This window comes from Dromiciops gliroides, chromosome 6 (assembly GCF_019393635.1).
Source record: "Dromiciops gliroides isolate mDroGli1 chromosome 6, mDroGli1.pri, whole genome shotgun sequence".
NCBI lineage: Eukaryota > Metazoa > Chordata > Mammalia > Microbiotheria > Microbiotheriidae > Dromiciops > Dromiciops gliroides.
Window position 1 is genome coordinate 267,790,598 of NC_057866.1, and position 22,832 is coordinate 267,813,429.

A 22,832-nucleotide genomic window follows, 5' to 3' on the forward strand; every position below is an offset into this window, starting at 1 on the left:
GGTATTTTCTAAAAGCTTTTCATCGCTTCCCATTTAGGCTCATAGGATTTAGAACTGAGAGGGACTGAGCGATCATATCATTCAACCCCATAATTTCGTGTATAAGGGAACTGAGGTGAAGAGGGGAAAAGGGACTTTCCCAAGCTCTCTTGGATGCAAACCCAGGTCCTCCAAATTCAAATCTCTTTCTCTTAAACTAAATGACATTTTCAGGCTTTCACTCCCCTGTTGACATTCAGACAACTTCTGCTAAAGAATAAGAAATGGATACTCGAATACCCATAATGGACCTAAGATCTCAGCAGAATGGCCATTCCCACCAGGAGAATGGCAATCCATCCGCATGCGGGAATTCTGTACACACACATCACCCATGCACACACATATATGATGTCCTAAATATAATAACAAAATAAAAATACCTTTAAGAAAGTATTTTAAATAAATATTTAATTCTATTATTGGCATTTACAAGTAGAAAGCATACAGTATGTTACAATTATCAAATGTGAAAAATATGAATGTTACATAAGTAACAAATGTGAAAAAGTCCTTTTCTTACTTTCCTGAAAGTAAGAAAACTATTCAGCATAGGAAAATATCAATATCAAAAACACGGCTTATGTGTAAAAAAAAGGTTTTTTACACAGTACAAAGGATTTCCAAATGGACAGGGAAAAACAGCTTTTTTTGTCGGATTTCTACTTTAATAAAATCTACAAACACAGGGTATTTGAAAATGCGAGTCCACAAGGAGGCTCCCCTTATATCAATTCTTAAAAAAGTCAAGAATGCAGCACTTTTTTTTTTTACAATAAATAATCTTTGAAAAATGATCATCTGAAAATGCTGTACTGTTGAGAACAGTGCTCCCCAATCATGGAGATAGATGGCAGTACTCAGGGGTGACTTCTACCCAAGCTCTTCTGGGTAGAAGACGACTCAGGGAAAGGAGGGATGGAATAAGTACCCACAACAGTTATCAACAGAACTTGGAAGTCTTGACACAATTTCCTCACCAAATCCTAAAGTGCTGACCAGAAAGAAGCAGTTGCTTCTAGCACCACTTCCATGGAAAAGATCCATGACCCTACTGCATGCAAACCATCCAACATATTGCTCTTTAACTATGCAAACATGAGTTACAGAAACTGGACTTTTAGAGGGTGGTTAACACTACTTATTCCTTCATTCAGGCATCAAAGAACTCTTTTCCAGAGTACAGAGGAAATCAAATCCCCAATGTTCAGGTGATGCAAAAGAAATGAAGTTATTAAAATGGAAACAACACAAACACTCCACTGTTGAAACACAAATTCATTACTAGAACAGGATTAATTTCAAAATCACTAACCAAACAATGGTCAATAGAAATGAAACCCTCTTCAAATTCTGCATGCTGAATGTCTAGTTCTAAAATGCAATGCATGCAGGAGAAACCAATTCATCATTCAATTTTAAAAAATTAAACTTGTTTCAGCAGCATAATGGTTATTTATTTATTTTTCAAGGTCTCCCTTAACCAAAAGTTGACTACAGCCTGTTGTCGAAACATGGGCCATCTTGTATCTGTAAGCAAAGAATGGTTTGATTGCATCTGGTGTTGTATTTTTGTCTTGCCAGCACATAAAGTCTACACATACTGCTCTGCTTCCCCATCTTTGGAGGCAGGCTTACTGGTCCGACCATTGCCTTCTTCACTGGCTGTTGTTTTTTCTGGGAGAGATGCCAAGTCTTTAAAAACATCTACATAATGCCCAAAACCAGGGCCCCAGTTTAAAAGGTTGTCCCAGTTGAAATTTCCCGCTTGCTGCCCAAGCTTCAGGGGCAATGTGTTCTCAGCAACACTGGCTGCTGCTGCCGTCTGTGTGCCCATAGACCCTCCCTCAGCCCGGCGGCCAGGGTACCTCCTAGTCTTCAATCTAGCCCCATAATTATCTTCATCATCTGCATCCGATTCATTGACTTGAGATAATTTCGGCATCCGGGAGGTGTAGACCGTGGGTTTTTCCCTGTCGTATTCCATCTCGGAGCAAGTGAAGGACTCGTGAGAGTCACTATCAGATGAGGAATCTGGAGCCGGAATGCCATCGGCTGGGTTCCTTGTTCTGGACAGGGGTCTCCTACAGTCTTCCTCTGAGGAAGACCGGCCATGGTCTGCACTGCAGATGCTTGGATTTCTAGGGCGAGGTGTGTTTAATCTTTCAACCTCCTCAATGGAGAGGCCCACTGGAGGAGTAGATTCCAGAGGCATTTGTCCAATCGGCTGCTTTAGGCGGCTCCCTGGCCTTGAGCCATGGGTGGCCATGGTCTGTGGACTCTTGCTTCTCCTCCCTAGCCTGGTGGCATAGTTAAAAATACCAGGCTGGCACACATCACCATGCATCTCCAAGGGACCCCCTTCCCTTATGGAAAGGTGTAGTTCCCTGGCAGGACTGTTTCTGTAAAACGTTGAGGACTTAGAGAAAGGAGCTGGACTGTGACGAGACAGAGGGTTGGGAGTAGGACAAGCAGAGTGGCTCAAGGAACTGGTTCTTAGACCCTGGCTATAGGAAGGCTGGTAAGTCAAACTGCTGGCGCCCAAGGGCATGGGGGACTGCCTGGCAAAGCCCAGTGGGCTGTGTCTCTGGATGGAGAACTTGGGGGTGTGGCTGCGGAACTGTTTGTAATGCTGAATGATGTCAGCATCTGAAGGGGCAATGCTGCTGGCATTGTCAATGTCGTAATGTTCGATCTCCTGCTCAGGAGAAGCCAATGGAGCGCTGGGGATGGTTTCAGTGTTGGGAGGCAGGTCTGTCTCATCATAGATCAGATAGGGGTTTTCCCTTTCAATGATGTCAGGCTTAGGGTTTCCTTCTGGTTGCTTCCTAACTGTCATATCATCTCCATAAGGTGGAATGTTGTCAGGGTCATCGAAAGCCACGTTCTCGCTTCCTTTTTTCTTCTTCTCCTTGGTTTTCTTCTCTTCCTTAGGTGCTTTGGCTTTCTTGCCTCTGCACTGATTGCAAAGAATCAGGCTTAGCACCAGCAGAGCAAGAAGTGTGGCACAGCTACCCACAATGGCAGGGACAGCCCACAGTGGCAGGGAGATCTCTTCTGGGACCTTGGTCAAGATACAGACATGGCCTCCAGCACTGCCAGCCTTGCATATGCTTCCCTGGGGACACTGGACACCGAGGCAGGCCACTACTGTCTCACAAGTCCGGCCAGTGTGTGACTCTGGGCAGCTACACGTAAATCCAGAGTATAAGACTGGTTCACAACTGCCACCATTTTGGCAGGGTTGGGAGGCACAGTCTCCAGGAGGAACACACTTGTAGGCAAACCACTGGTTGATGCAGAGTAGATCCCCCCAGCAGGGATTGCTGGCACAGATGTTGGGGCCCCGGCAGCCCAGCTTCACCGATGGATCTGTCTTGGATATAGTTGCCAAGCTGTGCTTTCCAGTGAATGGAAGGCTCTCACTGCCATAAAGCACAGAGGCTATGCAGCCATCGAAACCTGCTGAGAAGGACAAAAGAAGTTTGTCAGTCCATGATAGCCTCAGGTTAGAAGCACCAGGCGGCCTGGAGTCTCAAGGCTAGAGGCACCTTCTGTTTCACTGGGATGGAAAAAGAGAAAATGGAGAGCTGCTGTAGTGTCAGAAAAGTCACAATATTCAGAGGGGCGTGGGAAATCCCAGCTCCTTTTTATCATGGCAGTAGAGTATGTGCTAATGACCCATAGGAGTGTTGGTAGAACAAGGAGCATGGAATCATGATTCCTGGATGGGCCACAGCAGCAAAGCAGGAACCAATACAAAGTGAGTACTTTATTTCTTAGGGGTGGGGAGAGAAATACATGAAAAATGGTAAAACACTGGTTATCAAGTTATGTCCTAGTGCTTTCACACACTAAAGGAGCAGGACTAATACCACAATATCACATCGATCAAGGTTCCTGAATGGAGGATCCAATGATAACAACAAGATGAACTTGTGACCTCTCTTATAGACAGAAGAATATAGATAAAAATTGGGAGTCCTCTGCAGAAAAGCAATGCTAATGCCCTGGAAGGGAATGGGATTGCAAAGGGAGGAAGACAGTGTCGAAAGACTCTTGAAAACATCAACATATACCAAATGGCTTCGTAAGAGAGCCTAGTGCTGATAAATATAGAAGCTAAATAAGTCCTAGTCAGACAGTAGATTTTGAGTAAATTATGTGAGATTTCTCTTTGGTTTTATGTGTGTGTGTGTGTGTGTGTGTGTGTATATATATATATGTGTGTGTGTGTGTATATGCATATATACACATACATATATAATACATGTGTATATAATATGTATGTATATATGTGATTTGTATGTGTATCTATGTATATTTATGTATAGGTAGATATAAACATAGATAGAAATATGGATATAGATATTTGTGGGGCAATGAGGGTTAAATTACTTGCCCAGGGTCACACAGCTAGTAAGTGTCAAGTGTCTGAGCCGATTTGAACTCAGGTCCTCCTGAATCAAGGGCTGGTGCTTTATCCACTGTGCCACCTAGCTGCCCCTATATTTATTTTAATGCTGGGACTGCCTTGTTCCCTTTCTCATGCCCCTCCCAATTCCCTATAACTTCTCAAACCAATGACAAGGCAAAGAAATATATTCACTGATGGTCAAATACAAGTGTGATGGGTGAAGGGAGAGAAGACTGTGCCTCATTTAGCATTTAATTATGAACTCTATTTGGACCCTAGGAATAAAACTTGCATAACTCTCCATTTCTATAATTCTATATACAACATCTTTAAATGAGAAATCTCCAAGTTCCTAAAAACATCTCATTTTTCATCATTTAAGGTAGTCGACAGGCTTGGTGTGTTGAGTTTAAAATTACAAGGACATGATATGATGGTTAAGTAACAAAAGGGAAATGCAAAGAAACTGCTGGCTGAAAGGCCCTTCTACATATTGTAAAACAAAATAAAACATTAAAAAAATAAAATCCTCTTGAACTGAAGCAACTAAATGCAATTTCAACCATGTGGGTAAATTGTCACCTATCCAACCCAAGTCTGTCTGAAGTTAGTCAAGGGGAAAGTTTAAGTTTCCAAATTATGTAAGGGAACGTTGGTTAATGGGTATATAAAACATTGATGTCCTTGTCATCTGTATTGTTAGAAGTTCTTTAAATAAAGAAACAGAAAACGGTAAGGTCCCCTCTCTGCCACGCTGAGCTCCAGAATTCACTTTGGGTCAGGACTCCTTGACCTAGGGGTATATGAACTTAAAAAGAAAAAGACTTTGGTAACTGTATTTCAACATAATTGGTTTCCTTTATATCACTATGTATTTTATTTTATGCCCTTTAAAACATAATCCTAGAAATGGTTTCATGAGTTTCACCAAATTTCTGCCAAATGGGTCCATGAAGGGAAAAAATAGTTAAAACATACTGCTTCATATGCTCTCTCTCTCTTTTGACTTTTATATTAATAAAGAAAATTTCAGATGGGTACACTTTGTCATATAGTACCTGAATTGCTTATAAGGTCATAGGCAAGCCAGTTGGATATCTTGATTACAAATCACATCTTTTTGTGTGTATGTGTGTGTGTGTGTGTGGGGGGGGGGAAATGAGGGTTAAATGACTTGCCCAGGGTCACACAGCTAATAAATGTCAAGGGTCTGAGGCTGGATTTGAACTCAGGCCTTCCTGAATCCAGGGCCAGTGCTTTATCCACTGTGCCACCTAGCTGCCCCTACAAATCACATCTCTTAAAAAAGTTTGATGGCCTACCAAAAGATTTTTTTCTGCATGAACACTTGATTGTCCATCTCTATCATGAAGCATCCTCTAATACAGGCTGAATGGAAGAAAGACTCTATTGACCATTTACTATATTGGGGCTTTCCATAAACAGGTTTCATTTCACGAATCAGTGACTGGTTTAAATATTTTCTGGCCAAGTTCTAGCAGCACGGGGATCCTGCCATTAGAGTTTTCTCTAGCAAAGAGCTCAGAGCCAAGCAAAAGGGCCTCCAAAGATGTCTAAATATTTAGACAGGGTTGCCATTGATAAATGGAAAACATCTTTCTTTGTTATATGGTAAATATTAAAACATCACTTCAGGAAAATTTATATGTGTAATATTTTTAGACTGTTACAGAATGTTGGAGTTGGAAGGTCTTTTTGAGATCATGTAGTCCAGGGGTTCCCAGACTTTCTGAGAATGGAAGCCTTTTTGTGATGTCAAAAACTTTCTTGGAACCCATCATGTGATTTTTTTGTGTGTGCACTGTGTCTGCTGACTGAGAAGATACATAATTACAAAAAGCTCCATTCAATAAGAATTTTCACTGATTTTTTTTCTCATATAACTACTAACCCTATTATTGGCTAGAATTAATATAGCACCTTCTATGGGTCATGCATTGTGCTCATTGTTTTACATATCTTATCTCAACTGATCCTCACAACAACCTGAGGAGGTAGATACTGTCTTCAGTTGAGGAAACTGAGGCAAACAGAGATTAAGTTACTTTAGCCAAAGTTTGAAGCTGGATTTGAACTCACATTTTTCTAACTCCAGGTCAAGTAGTCTCTCTATTGTTCTACCTATGTGCCTTAATCATCATAATAATGCCTCTCTCTCTCTCTCTTTATATATATATATATATATATATATATATATATATATATATATATGTGTGTGTGTGTGTGTGTGTGTGTGTGTGTGTGTGTATAATAAGAAGGGAATAAATGTAATCTAGGTAATAGAGTGTGATATAGAAGATTTCTAAGTGAGGAAACTCTACTAATCCATGTGAGTAGCTTATATGCAATTAATAGTTTTTGAGCAGGTTTTATTTTGGGGGAGTGGGATAGGACAGGGTGAGGAGCTACTTGGGAATCCAATGAGAAATTTTCAGGGGTCTAGGAATTTGGATGGGGAAATATACAACTTCATTTTTACTGACCATTGGTTTCCCTTGTAGTTTTATATATTTTATTTTATACACATAAAAAATGTTCTGAGAATGGAGGGGTGCAGAGCCTTCAGTAGACTGTCAAAAGGGTATATGACACCTAAAAGTCAAGAATTCCTCTTAGAGACATGGCCAGAGGGCTAAGAGGTTAAATGACCTGCCTAGGGTCACATGCCCCATCTGCATCAGAAATAGGACTTAAACCCAGGTCTTCCTAGTTGCAGGGGCAGCTATCTACTATGGTATATTTAATATTATCTTTCCCCTGAAACCCACCCCTCATCCTAACCTCCCTATTTTTGTTAAGAGGACCAACATCCTTCCATTCAGGCAATTATTCAATATCATAAACATTGTAACTCTTCATTCTCGCTAATCCTCCAATAGACAATCAGTGGCCAAGTCCTATTAACTCCACTCTCTTAATACCTCTCATGTTTATTATCCCCTTTTCTTCACTCACCAGATCACCAACCTACTTCATGATCTCATCAGCTTTCTTTCAATATTGCAATAGCTTCCTATAGAGGGAAGACACTGATTTGGACATTAGATCTGAGTTCAAATCCTCACTGTGCCTTTATGTATGTGCGTATGTGTGTCCCTAATCTTTCTTTCCAGCCTTAATGAACACAACTTTCCTAATCAAATTAGCCTTCTCTCTATATCGCATACATGATATCTTTTCTCCTATATTCATTCTTTTGTGCTGGCCACATATTCCTCATTTCTCCTTCACACACTCCCTCTTTTCCTCTAAGACTTTAGTCAAGCATTATCCTCCATATGGAACCTTTGCAGATACCTTACACCCTACTCACATTGCTAGAACCCTCCCTCCCAAGCTATAACTCATTTTTAAGTAATTTGTTTTATTTGCATGTATTCACAAAAGGGAGGAAGAGGGAGAAACAGAGCACAGAGAGAGAAACAGAGAGAGACAGAGAGAAAGATAGAGAGATAAAGAGACAGAGGGAGAGAGACAGAGACAGAAATAGAGACAGAGACAGACTGAAAGACAGAGACAGCAAGAGACAGACAGACAGACAGAGACAGAGAGAGACAGAGGCGGACATAGACAGACAGAGAGAAAGACCGAGAAAGAGAAAGAGAGAAAGACAGAGATAGACAGGCAGACAGCTGGAGTGTTGGATCTTGATTCAGGAATAACTGAATTTAAATCTAGCCTCAGATATTTACTAGCTATGTGACTCTGGGCTAGTTACTTAATCTCTGTCTACTTCAGTTTCCTCAAATGTCAAAGTGATGAAAACTCTGCCTTCCAGGGTTGTTGTAAGGATCAAATGAGATAATATTTGTAAAGTTCTTTGCAAACCATAAAGCTATATAAACTCTAGCTTTTATTATTGAAATGAGTAATAAATTTAATCTTTAAAAGGTCTGTAGGCTTATTTACAAATTCCCAGACCATTTACAATAACTCTGCCAGTTGGTTCTCCCTTTAGATTGTGAACTCCTTGAGGGCAGGATATGTATTCTGCCTCTCTGTGTATCCTCCATGATTAACACTGTGCCTGACACATAGCAGGCACTTAATGAATATTCATTGACTGATTGCAGCCATAATGGTTGGGAACCAAAGCCCAATCTCTTAATTTTATGAATGAGAAACTAAGACTTCCAGTGAAATGACTTATTTGCCTAGCAAGTGAAAATCGGGGGTAGAATCTAGCTCTCACTTTCAATCCATACTCTTTTCACTTTGCAACTCTCCCCCAGGATTAGAAACATTTTTCCCCTTATGATTCTCCAATCTGGACATTCAAAATGGTGTATAATTGGTTTAAGATCTCCTTTGCTGTAAATGCTAGACTGAATAATGCAAGACAATTCTCAAAATTTTGAAAAAAATCATTTAGAATTATGTATTTTGATTGTGGTCCATACTCATATGTCTTTTTCATAGAAAATAGAGTGCAAATTTTATTGGAAGTAATTTTCTCTTTTCTGTCTCTCTGCCTGTTCCTATATATTGTAAATGTGTCTCTTAAAAAACTGCATGTTGCTTTTGTACATAATTGAGTCAGTATGTGGTATAATTTTGAAACACATTTTTGAGTGTATTTATTTTGTGAGTATTTAAATATTAAGATAAGTATTTTAATGTTTAATTTGACATTATAGTGAAGACAAAAACATATTTATGGCATTGATCCTCTCCCCCAAGTTGGTTGTGGAGGTGAGAGGCAATGGGGTGTAGTAGAAACAATGCTGGCTTTGAAATCAGAAAACTTGAGTTTGAATCCAGGTGTTTGCACTGGTTACTTTGGTGATCTTGGTTGGGGGGGGGGCACAATCTTTCTGGGACTCAATTTTCTCATCTGTAAAATGAATGGGAAGAGCTAGAGGGTATCCATGGAGTCTTACAGCCCTAAGATCCTCTTGGACAGAACCATAAAGAAACAGGTAATAGAAGATGATTTTCTCAAGGACTTCGTGCTGTCCATGGGTCTAATGAGGACTTGTTTCCAGTCCCTAATGAGCCACAATTTAGAGAACTATGAGTGATTTGGGGGTGGGGGGGTGAATAGCACCTGAGGGAGGGGAGGGGCAGAGATGAGGGTTTGAAGGTCAGTTACCACTGTTATATTGTATCAGGTGATTTGCTTTACAGATGAGAAAACTAAGGCTGAGGAAGATTTTGTTACATTTTTAGTCACACAACTAGTAAGTATCTGAGTCAGAATTTGAATCCAAGACTTCTGAAGTCTAGCACGTTAGCCACTACACACTGCTGATTCTAATTAGACATTTTGGTGTTCAGGGAAAGCAGCTTTAATAACACCTTCAAATTATCCAAGGGTGGGTTGGCATTAGGGTGAGCTGGAAAGATCACAAGGGGGTAAAACCATCAGGTGTAGGAAACTGCCTATTTTGCTTAATGATTCTTTCTAATTATGTGATAACTTATTTGTCTCTATGATCTTGAAGGTATGCACCCACTCGATTATGGTCCTGTGTGTTAAACCCCTGTCCTTTTACCTAGTTATTTCTCAGAATATTATCTTGAGAAAAGGACATTCATTTGTCTACCTTACTTAAAAACACATGTATTTATAATTTTTTCTAAGGGGATGGATGGTTTATTTGTCAGGGTTTAAGATGCCAGATCACTTTTCTTATTATTCTTACTTAATTTATTTTTCATTATGTTTCTGTCATAGAAAGAATCAGTTCAGCTACAAAGGTATGAATACTCTGTTGTCAAATCTTTCAGTTTCACCTAGATAATGTAATACTTTCTAATAGTTCTATGGCATTCTATGATACAGATTATTTACAGGCATTCTGAATGAAATATGAGATAGGATCATAGATTCTCAAAAGCCTTCACATGCGGAATTAATATTAAATCCTCAAGGATATAATATTACAAATTCATACTGGTTGGTTTTGATCATTTAAAGTTGGTTCATAATAAAATGTTGGGATATTGAAAAAAAAATAATAGATTAATCGCCTCATCCATTACCTCTCAGTGGAACAAGCTAAGAAGAGGAAGCCATGCTACCTGTGGACCATCACTGAATAGACCTTAAATGTCAGCTTGCCCACTCCTATCATTTACAAATAAGCGTACTAAAGCCACAGTCAAATGGCTTGCACAAAGTCACATGTGGAGTAAACCAAGTAAAGACCCAACAGACCCAACTTAAGACCCAGAGACCCAAGTCAAGATCTATGACTCCCAAGTTCTGAATTCAGTCCTCTACTCATAGTAACTCCATCTTTGTGGCCTGTGGTGTAGTGGATAGAGCACTGGACTTAGACTCAGAAATACCTGGGTTCAAATCCCTCCTCAGACACTTAGTAGCTGTGTAAGCCTGGGCAAGTCACTTGACTTCCTCTCTCAACCTAAGTTTCCTCCTCTGTAAAAAGGAAAAGACAATAACTTTTGTCTCACATTTTGTTTTAAGGATTGAATGCATTAATATTTGTATAGTAATGTGTAAAATTGTGTATATATAATGATATTATGTAAATAAATACATATGCACGGGGTTCTATGAGCTTTAGCGTATTTTTAAATTATTAAAGATAACACTTTGGGGACATTGTGTATACAAATGTATATGACATGATCTAGGTGTTGCATAATTATATATAATTATAATATTTCTAATATGTAATCATATTCATATATATTAATTACTTGATTAAATGAGGTACTATTTACACAGCAATTTACAAACAATAAAATTAATATTACATCTGTACACATAAAGGGTATATGTATATTCATCTATGCACATATATAGACACACATGCATATATATACATATGCATACACAGTTTTGCAAACCTATATGTACATATGTATCTACTATATATATAGTATATATGTGTATATATATATATAAAATCTCAGGATGTTGAGTTTTCTTTTGTGGGTGTTTTATATATGTATGTGTGTGTGTATATATATATATATATATATATATATATATCACCCATGTAAGAAAACTCAACATCCTGCTATATTTTAAATGAAGTTAAATATTTAAGAAAGGAATGTCAAGCCATGGCTAGCCAAGACCCTTGTGTCTTGATTCCTTCATCTCTAAGCAGAAGAGGTTGTCAGAAGCTTGAAAAAAAATCTCCAAGAAATAGTCAGGAACTATAAGAAATGATTCTAAATGGATTCCTCTAATATGTCTGAAGGATTATTCTTTTTCATACATTGGTAAAGTTGGGGCTCACTACGGCCAGGATGCCTGATTTTAATCAAGGTGGACATTCATTCCGTTGATGCAGATCCCAGCCCCTCCTTTCTTCAGCAGGTTGGCTTTAGGAATTATTTTGTCCAAAGGCCAAACTTCTGGTGAAAAGGACATGTATGTCATGAGAGAGGTCCTCAGATGATGGGAGTACATCATTTGTCACCAGATCCCCACAAGCTCTTTTTAGTTGATAAAACTTACATGAGTTTAACTGATATGAAAAGAATTAATCAAGAGTTATGATGGTTCATGTTGTGAGTTTTTTCTGATTTTTTAAATTAAAAAATGGCATATTTATTCATTTTATAAAAGTCAATGTTATGCCCTGATGAAATACTTGGTTCAGAGCTGATATTCTCAAAGAAGATAAAATTATGATTGTGTGGAAGCGCTGCTACTTTTTGTGAAAAGACACATTTTGCTATGTTTTTCTTTCCATTCTAATTTAACTAGTTGTATATATATATATATTTTTCCATTGTAATTTATTTAGTTATGAAATAAAGTGTTTCTTCTTTTTGGGGGTGGAAGTGGCAAGAGGAATCATAGATTTAGACTTGAAGAGGACCTTAGCTTAATCAACCCGAACACCATATAACAAATTAGAAACCTGAGGGAGATGAAGGGACTTATCAAAAGTCATACTGTTAGGGAGAGTGTCTTTTGGGTCTGAATCCAGCACCATATTGACTATATCCCTTGCACCATCAATTTTGTTGAATAGATGTTTTTACCTGTATCAGTGTTCCGAGGGGCTTGATTGGGTGGGATTCCACCAAGAGAAATTGTAAGTACATCAATTCCACCAAAATCCTGAGTGGGGTGCAAGATATCCCGACTAAACATTCTATCTATAGACAAAATGGTGGAAGATCCATTTTTTCCCATCAGGAGAGAGTGCCAGTGGCCATCAGCAACATAAACATCAGGGATATGCCTTTCAACTTTTCCAGAAACTCCAGCATCAGATGTAAAATGGATTTTGCCACTCTTTATCTGTAAAATACATTGAGCACTGGGTAAGCTATGTATTAAAAACAGCAGCTCTATTTAACAAACACAAAGAAACAAATAAAGAGAGAAATCAGTCATATAAACCATTCAAATAGTTCAGTTTGGGCAGTTTTGGCAGACTTTGTGTTTCCAGACCACGCACCTTTTATGTTCACATACTACCCATCTCCTTAGTGAATAGCTGCATATTCAGTGGATCTCAGTGGTGCCTCTTTGGAAGATGAGACACTGGTTACCTGTGTCATCTTAGAGAAGTCACCTAACATCGTTAGACCACATTTTCCTCATCCAGAACCAGAGAGTGGCTTCTGAGGACGATTATATAGCTATAGATCTATGATTCTATGATTAGTCCCAGAATGTAAGGATAGAGAGTTGACCTGTGGTTTCACTGTTATATGGAACTCCTGTTATAGGAAACTCCTTCTACTAAGATGCCAGAAGCAATGACAGATTAAGACACTCAATAGACATCAAAGGTAGAACTTGAATCCATATCTTTTCAGCTTTGAAGTGAGCTCTCTATTCATTGCTGTTTCTCATCTCCTGGGTATTTTTATATATTCATACATACATACACACACATATATACATACATTTACATATATATTAATTCTTATTATTCAGTCATTTTTTCCATCATGTCTGATTTTTTGTGAGCACATTTAGTGTTTCCTTGGCAAAGATACTAAAGTGCTTTGCCATTTACTTCTCCAGGTTATTTTACAGATGAGGAAACTGAGGGAAACAGAGTTAAGTGACTGACTTTTCCAGGGCCACAGAGCGAATAAGTGTTAGAGGTAAACTCAAGAAGTTCAGTCTACCAGACTCCAGGCCCAACATTCTACCCACTATGCCACCTTGCTGCCCTGTATTGGTACTGACATCAATATCTGTCTCAATCTCCAGCTTAATCTCTTTCTATCTCTGGCTATTTAAGTATATTCAGATATATAAGTACATATAAAACATATGAAAACATATGTGTATATAGTTCATATACATATAGCAATATATTATATGTGAGATATGTGTAGAATTCTATACACGTGCACACACACCAGAGGGATGTTCTCATTAGGGTGCATGTGTACATACACATACATATGTATGGTTAAATGTTCCCCATGAAAAATGATCTGGGAGTCTTAGTGAAATACTGGTCCAATATCAGTCAACAATATGACATGGCAGCCAAAAAAGTGAATTCAATTTGGGGTTGTATTAAGAGCAAGTGATGGCCCCATGTCCCTCTACCCTTATCAAAGCTGAAGTGGTATATGATGTTTAGCTCTGGATATTTTGGTTTGAGATGATCACTGATAAGTGGGTGTCTCTAAAATGACAGCTAAGATGGTGAAGAGCCTTCAGTCCATAGCATCTGAACACACACACATACACACACACACACAAGACTGTCAATCTTTAGCTTAGTGAGAAGACTGAGGGGTGTGTGTGTGTGTGTGTGTGTGTGTGTGTGTGTGTTTTATTCTCATGATCAATACTGAGAACCAGTCCTCTCTCCCCCTCTCTGGTTGTCCTGGGAGAGTCACAACCCCCCACCCCCAGCTCCTGTAGGCAAATCTCAAAAACTACAAAATGCAGAGGAGGTGGTGACCTACATTGATAAAGCTTTCTTACTCAGCAGTTCCCTATCACAAAAATCACTGGGTGAATTTATCTCCTTACTCTAAATCTAATAGTTCAGTTAAGCAATTGAAGCCCAGTAAGTGGCAGAGTTGACTTTTGAACCCAGGTCCCAAGAATCAAGGCACAGGATCTTCCTACTACATAACTGCACATTGATCTGGTAGTGTCTGATTTTTAATCCCTCTGTGCCTCAGTTTTCTCATCTATAAAATGGGCAAAATCATACCAGTAGAACCTATCTCCTAGTGGGTATCATGAGGATCGAACAAGATAATGCATGTAGAATAGTTTTCCATATTGACAAGATGCATTAACACTTTCTCAACAATGGTAAGATGACTGAATGAGGTAACCCTGGAGCAGAATATTCATAGGGAAAAAAATCACCTTCCCACCCCTAACTTAATAACTCACATTTGTATAACTCTCCTTCCCTCAACTTTTTTAAAGAAGGTAATACAAATCACATTTTGATGAAGACAATACAAATACCACTGTGGATGAAGGAATCACATCATCACAGAATGAGGAAGTTGGGAGTGATTTCAGTGGCCATCCTATCTAATCAATTAAGTATTTGTTAAGTACCTGCTGTATGCCAAGCGGTATGCTAGGTCCTGAAACTACAAATACAGTACATAAAACAACCCCTCTTCTCAAGAAAATTACCATCTAGCACAGCAGACAGTAAGATATAAATACACATGTGGGGCACCTAGGTGGTGCAGTGATAAAGCACTAGCCCTGGATTCAGGAGGACCTGAGTTCAAATCTGATCTCAGACACTTGACACTCACTAGCTGTGTGACCCTGGACAAGTCACTTTACCCTCATTGCCCCGTAAAAAAAAGATATAAATACAAACACACATACACACATGTATATATACACATACATATGTATAGGTGTTGACATATGTGTATGTACATTTGTATACACCGACATATATGTGCATATGTACCATGTAATTTGTGTATCTGTGTATGTATATATGTATGTATGTATAGAGAGAGAAGGAAATAGCAGCTGGGTGGGCCATTAAGACATTCATATAGAAGATGGTACTTGAGCTGCCATCTTGAAGGAAAGGAGGGACTCTCTGATGTTAATTAACTCTCCGATATTAATTGGCATAGGGGACAGCCAACAAAAAGGCATGGAACCTGTCATGTGTGAAGACAGAGAAGAGGACAGATCGTCTAGACTGATGAATGTGGGAGGGAGATCTGCATGGGTTCAGGTCGTAAGGCACTTTAAAAGCTAAATAGAAGAGTATAGATTGGATGATAGAGGTAATAGGGAGACATAGTCACCCTGCAGTCAGAGAAAATTGTTTTGGTAGCAATAGGGAAGATCACCTAAGCATACACAGAAAGACCCTCAAGATGAAACACTCAACAAGTGGCTGTAAAGCCTCTAATTGAAAACTGAGTCTCCAAAAGGTTGGTATCTAATGACATGCACAGCTGGTAATGGGTGACCCCAAGAATCAAACTCCAGTATTTTGACCCCGGATCCTAAGCTTCTTCCACTATATCATGTTGTTTCTCTACTTGGGAATTTTAGGCAGACAAAAGTATGAGGTTTATTTATATACTTTGCTGAAATGTGGAAAATTTGATATGTAAATGGTGAAATGTTAATAAGCAGTCTGGAAAAGCATTAAGCTGCCAGAGTTTTCCAAGTTCTTGTAGCCCTCTATGGATCTGGTCACACTTTGCCTTTTGGAGCGCTGGGTTGCAGGATGGTCTTGCTCCAGTTTCTGGGGCCAGCTCCAGGCTCTGGGCAGGATACAGGAGAAAGGGCAGGGTTCCAAGAACGTAATTCCATCGCCACTGCCAGACAGTGTTGATGTCTTGGCATGAAGGTAGGACTCAGGGAATGGCTACTCAAATGACAGGAATGGAAAGATATTGCCATATATTTTGCCACTCAGACCTGTCATTTTTTTCATGCAACTGAATCATGTGTTAGAATTAAAACGTAATTAATATCTGCATCTAGGGAATACTGCCCAACAAATCTGTGGACTCATTAAAGAAAAACAAAAATAATCATTTTTTATTTCTACACTGCAGAAAACAGATTTATGTAATATGCTTAAAAATGCCAATAGCATCCAGTGCACATGATATCATAACAAAGACAATGGTTAAGATTATGTGGTCTGTCCTACTCCATTGCTAAATGAGAAGTCAGTGGAATAGCTATAGCAGTGGGCTTGGAGACAGCATGATCAGGGTTCAAATCCTACCTCAGATACTTTCTAGCTATGTGACCTTGGGCAATAGCTATGTCCCTGCACCTCAGTTTCTTCATCTGTAACATGAAGGAAGGGGTCAGATTCAAAGGACTTTAAAGTTGTTTGCAGTTCAAGATTTATGATCCGGGCAGCTAGGTGGCACAGTGGATAGAGCACCAGCCCTGGATTCAGGAGGACTTGAATTCAAATCCAGCCTTAGACACTTAACACTTACTAGCTGTGTGACCCTGGGCGAGTCACTTAACCCCAATTGCCTCACCCCCCCCCCTAAAAAACAAGAATTAAAGGAAGATTTATGATCAAGATATAGAAGGGACCTCAGATCATCAAGTCCAATGCCCTCGTTTTACAGAGAAGGAAATCGAGCTTCTGAGAGGTTAAGTATATGGAAGAGATGGAATTGGAACCCAGCTTCTCTCACCTCTCTCCCTCTCTCCACCATAGAAAATTGATTTGGAACCAGAGGACCTCTGTTCAAGTCCTGCCCCTGACACTTCTACTTGTCTGGTTGTGGACAAGTTATTTCTATTTCTGAGTCTCAGTTTCTTCATCTGTAAAATGGGAGGGTTGAATAAGAAGACCTCTGAGGTTCCTTCCTACACTCAATCTTTGATTTTTTAATAGAAACAAGTTCCTTGATGTCAGGGCCTGTTTCCCTTTTTTATTACTAATCCCAACTTTTGACACATAGTTTTTTGTTGTTTAGTCATTTCAGTTATGTCTGACTCTTTGTAATCCCTTTTGGGTTTTTCTTGGTTTACCATCTCCTTCTTCAGCTCACTTTACAGATGAGGAAACTGTAGTAAACAGGGTTAAGAGACTTGCCCAGGGGGCAGCTAGGTGGTGCAGTGGATAGAGCACTGGCCCTGAAGTCAGGAGTACCTGAGTTCAAATCCAGCTTCAAACACTTAACACTTACTAGCTGTGTGACCCTGGGCAAGTCACTTAACCTCAATTGCCTCACTAAAAGAGAGAGAGAGAGAGAGAGAGAGAGAGAGAGAGAGAGAGAGAGAGAGAGAGAGAGAGAGAGAGAGAGAGAGACTGACTTGCCCAGGGACACACAGATAGTAAGTGTCTGAGTCCACATTTGAACTCATATCTTCCTGACTACAGGCCTAGCACTCTATCCACTATGCCACCTCAAGTGCTTGTTGATCAAGTCATTCTCCTATTTATCCTTCATCCCTAATAACTTCCTTTATGTCCTTCCTCTTAAGGGATCTCAGCTGTCTGGAGATTTGTGATGCCTGATATCTGATAATATATCAGGAAAGATTAGGAAACCGGGCCATTGACCATACGTACATCTTCTGAGTGTTTCTCTGCTATTGTTTCCCTTCAACTATCCCTCAAAATCTTCAACCAAGTTCCCTCTTTTTCTTTTTAAATTTAATTTTTTTCTTACTCAAACACTTTGGAATGGGTCACATCTATAAGATAATGAAGTTAAGTCCAGTATATTTCTAAAGTTCCTTCTCAATTTATTCATATTATCTCATTCAGAATGTAATAAGCCTACCAACCATCATTCCTGCTCTCCATGGACTTGCTAAGCTTTCCTTACCACTCACTGGCAGCTAAGTGATACAACTGATAGATCACTGGGCTTGAAATGCAGAAGATTCACCTTAGGGAGTTCAAATCCAGCCTCAGATACTTACTAGCTGTATGACCCTGGGCAAGTCACTTAACCCTATTTGCCTCAGTTTCCTCATTTTTAAAATGAGCTGGAGAAGGAAATGTCAAACTACTCCAAGATCTTTGCAAAGAAAACCACAAAATGGGATCATGAAGAGTTGAACACAACTGAAACAACCACAAGTCCTTGCTGCTCATCCTATCTAACTATTTCTCCACCTGTCAGGTCTCCTCTTCCCACAGTGTCAAAATTTCAGACCTAAACAATTGTGCCCTTGTATTCCATTATTTGGGGTTCATTTTTTATTAATATACTCATTTATTATTTATAATTTCATGTGTGAGGGGACCTTCTGATTCACAGATTTCCTCTACTAATGAAGACAGATAACTGGGGCATAAGGATAACTTAAGCCATTTGTCTAGGGTCACAGAATCGGCATATGTCAGAGGCGCAGATTTGGCCTTCCCAGGACTTTCTGTCTCCGTTAATATTAGTAAATTGATAACAAAACAGCCCTGGAATAGATATGAAGTGATATTTTTTTTCTGGTGACAAAGATGAATCCAGGCATTGCAGTTCTTGTATGAGGAAGGGAGATGCCACCTCATGTTTCTTTAACCACACTGAATTACACTTTGAAATATTTGATTTATACAGATTATAAACTGAAATACTGGATATGTCAGTGAACGGGTATGGGGGCTTGGAAAAAATGAACAGAAGTTGCACAAATTGCAAAACAAAAACAAATATTCAACCAATAAAAATAAGAGGCATAGAAGCAATGGTACTAAACAAAGTAAAGCTGGCATGGAAAGTGTCTTTCCAAATTCTGCATATTTGAGATGAGAAAACTGAGGCTTATAGATATAAATTAAAGTGTGTATGATTATACATCTAGCTAAGGACAGAGGGAGGAACCAAACTCAGGCCTCCTGACTCCCAACTTAGCCTGTTCCCCCTTCTTCCAAGAATGGGAGTTGTCACTAGTATATATACTTTTTCATAGAATCAGGTGAATGGCATCTTGGGGATTACCAAATTGTTATTGTTGTTTTTGTGTTTTTTTTAATCAACTTTAAGTTGTCCATTTTTTGTTCTACCTCATAAAGAGATTTTTAACCTTTGCCATTTTATGTATAACTTTTCTAAATCATTATAAAAAACTTGAGACTATAGTCTCTCATTTAACTTTTAGTGTTTCCCAGAGCTCATTCAGGAGGGAGAAATGTAGGGGGTTGTGGATGTTAAGATTTTGTAGAATTTGGATGGAATTTTTGCAATTTTATTGAGGTCTGCTCCTATCATATATACCAAATCATATCTGCAATATCAAACACACATACACACACACACACACACACACACACACACACACACCTTTTTGATCACGAATCGCTCAGTGACCTTGGAATCATTTTACTCAAAGGAGAAATAGAACCCAATCGATCTGGGCTCTTCCTCAGAACTTACCAGGTTTCATTTCCTATCAAATACCCTGGGAATATTTTCTATATAAAATTACATGTGTGAAAACCAGGCTGGAGTAGCTGAGGAAAAACAATTAATGGTCTTATAAAAGAAAAGTATGCAATGTGAGTGACTTTAAAAAATTCTGGAAATTAAGGAATCTGACAGTGTATCTGTCCCAAACAATGACTTGTGGGGCAGCTAGGTGGCACAGTGGATAAAGCACCAGCCCTGGATTCAGGAGGACTTGAGTTCAAATCCATCACTTACTAGCACCTGAGAAAGTCACTTAACCCTCATTACTCCACAAAAACAGAAACAAACAAGCAAAAAAACCCAAATGCTTTGCAAAATTAGTTACTACCTTCAGTGATATGGGGAAGACAAAAGAAATCACTGCAACCACTGGATTCTTTTGTGAAATGTAATTTCTATTGAGTATTCTCTTTAGAGATCACTTGATCAACTTTTCAGAAAACTTGATTTAATTATATTTTTTAAATCAAATGCCATCTGTATCCCTTAACTCAATGAAACCATTAACTTTTGTTCTATAAAACAAAACACATGGACAAATAAATGATAAATTAATCTATGTCCCATTTGCTGAATAATAAGAATATGGATGGGTGTGAAAGAAGTAAGGAGTGATGCCCCCATTAATCTTCTTACCCGACCCCCCCCCCAATTCATAGGTATTCATTCTGTGAAGAAAATAATATAGCACAGAAAAAAGGAATATAAACTTATTTTATAAAATAGACAAAGGGAAAAAAGCAGTAGTCATTTTTCTTAATTTCAAATAACATAATTAGAAACTCAGTCTTTTAGACCTTTGTTACTCTTTGTTATTGAAATACATGCCTGGGGAATAGAGAAGACAGATGAAATTGGACAAGGGCCTAACGTTCATCTAAGCTTTGATGGTTTGTAAAGAAAAGGGGCAGAAATTATGGGTGAAGTGATTTAAACCATGGCATGACAGGCAGTTCCATCAAATAAAGTTGACATTAGCTATTTATTCTTACCTTCACCGTAGTGTAATTGCTACTCTCCTGGATGTGAATTAAAATCCCATTTTCACTTCTTGTTCTAAATTTCACTTCGAGGCTGCTAACCCCAAAAGGCTCTGTAACGTCCCCTCGGATGCTCTGTCTTAACAAATATTCCCACTTTCGACTCTGGCTCATATGGTAGTCCAGCCGTCCTTTTCCCTCTAGTGACAATGCTGTGTCAGGCGTCATTGCTGAAGGCCAAAGAGAGGAATATTAGTTGAATTTTTCTTACAGATGAAAGATCATAAGACAGGTCAACAAGTCCAAACCCTTCATCTTCCAGATGAGGAGTCTGCTAAAGTGACAGATTTTGAAACAAGAACAAAAGGATAAGGAGTTTACATTGAATGCCAATGGAATAAAAATCTCTTTAAAAAAACAAACAACTTTTTTTTTCCACCTGTAGATTTGTGTTGATTCAAATTCCTGAATTTGTTTCTGTGCCTTGCAATGAAAAGCGCTTAACAAGAGTCATAATTCATTGGTGAGATAGTCATTAAAACAAGTCCAGAGATAAATCACTGGCATTTGAAGAGGTAGCCACCTGTTGGGAATCAGTAGTGATTAAACTAGCCTACCCCATGATTTATTAACATTTTTGAGTGTCCCAGCTTGACATGTGGTTTCATACTTAATATACTTTGGGAGTGCTTGATAGATTTCCATCTGTTTAAAGTATTCACAGAGAGGTGTCTGAGCAAATAACTTTCATTCTACCCACCACCTTTATCAGCAGGGATCCTCCAGGTATGAACGTTATGTAGTCTCAGAACATCTACATACTTGTGAAATAAGGGAATCAAGGAAATAACAGACCATGTTCCTAGCATTGCTTAGGAAATAAATTGGAAGGTGAAAATCAAGCTCTGTAGGTCTTGCATAAGGATTGCACTCAAAAAGTGCTTAGGGAATGGATGAATGAATGTTGTTGTTGTTTTCACTAGCTCATCTCCTCTTCCAAGAGAATTGTTTGGTTGTGTCTGATTCTTCATGACCACATTTCGAATTTTCTTGGCAAAGATACTAGAATGGTTTGCCATTTCCTTCTCCAGCTCATTGGGAAACTGAGGCAAACAAGGTTAATTGACTTGCCCAGGGTCACACAGCTAGTGCCTAAGGCCAAATTTGAACTTAAGGAGATGAGTCTTCCTGACTCTAGATTCTGTATCACCTAAGCCCAAATAGAACAACATGGGAAAAAACTGTGTTCATAAGTGCTCATTAACTTTTCACAAAGTACAAGTCAATGTATACTCTCTATTGAGATGTTCTATCATAAATAATTAAGCCTAATCATACCTGTCATAACTCAAGACTCTTAACACCTGAATCTTGATTTTTTTCAAGGGATTTCTCTTTGTTTTTTGCATGAGTTGCCCACTCCCCCTCCTCCCAAATCCTGGCATATTAACTTCACTATTTTAATCACTAGAGATTAGCCATGTAGCTGTATCATTATTCATGTGTAATAGTCCCACCCTCTCACCCAATGCCAATAAGTAGTGATGAATGAGGACTGGGGTTTGAGAATGCAAAGAAATTATCTTAAATATAATGATATAGCTTTGAAAGAATAGTCATCATACTATGTTGGACCTGAAAAATAAGTACACTGCCAAATTATGAAAGGGCAATTTTAAAACCATTCTCCCAGTATTTACAAATTAGTAAACCATGCCCTTCTGGAGACATTATGAATTAAATGCTCAGTACTCTCATTTATAGAATTTCCCACCAGACCCGAAATGCGGGCTAAGTCCTTAAGTTCCATTTGGAACTCTAATTTTGAGAAATCATTCCAGCAAAGTATAGGACAAACCACCTAGGACGTATGAGATTCATCCTGAAGGGTACCTGAGGCTCTGGGAAGGTAAATGATTGGCTCAGGGTGAGATTTATGGAAGGCATTAGAAGCAGGATTTCCACCTAGGCTTTCCTGACTCCAAGACCAGCACCCAGTAGCCATTGTACTGTTTCTCATCAGTTTATCCATTATTCATAGTAGCATTGTCATACTAGTTGCCAAT

General features: G+C 38.8%; 1 protein-coding gene across 2 annotated transcripts in view; it reads right to left on the reverse strand.

Moving 5' to 3' along the window:
• Positions 1-488: 488 nt before the first annotated feature.
• FAT4 (FAT atypical cadherin 4) overlaps positions 489-22,832 on the reverse strand; it is a 238,439-nt gene continuing 216,095 nt past the window's right edge. The window contains exons 15-17 of one of the 2 annotated variants that reach the window (XM_043973167.1): positions 20,779-20,996; positions 12,446-12,707; positions 489-3,501 (exon numbers count right to left, since the gene is read on the reverse strand). In XM_043973167.1, coding sequence (XP_043829102.1) covers positions 1,634-3,501; positions 12,446-12,707; positions 20,779-20,996 — 2,348 coding nt within the window. In that variant the 3' untranslated portion in view covers positions 489-1,633. Of the gene's footprint in view, positions 3,505-12,445; positions 12,708-20,778; positions 20,997-22,832 lie in introns of both variants that reach the window. The other variant, XM_043973166.1, reaches the window with a different exon arrangement.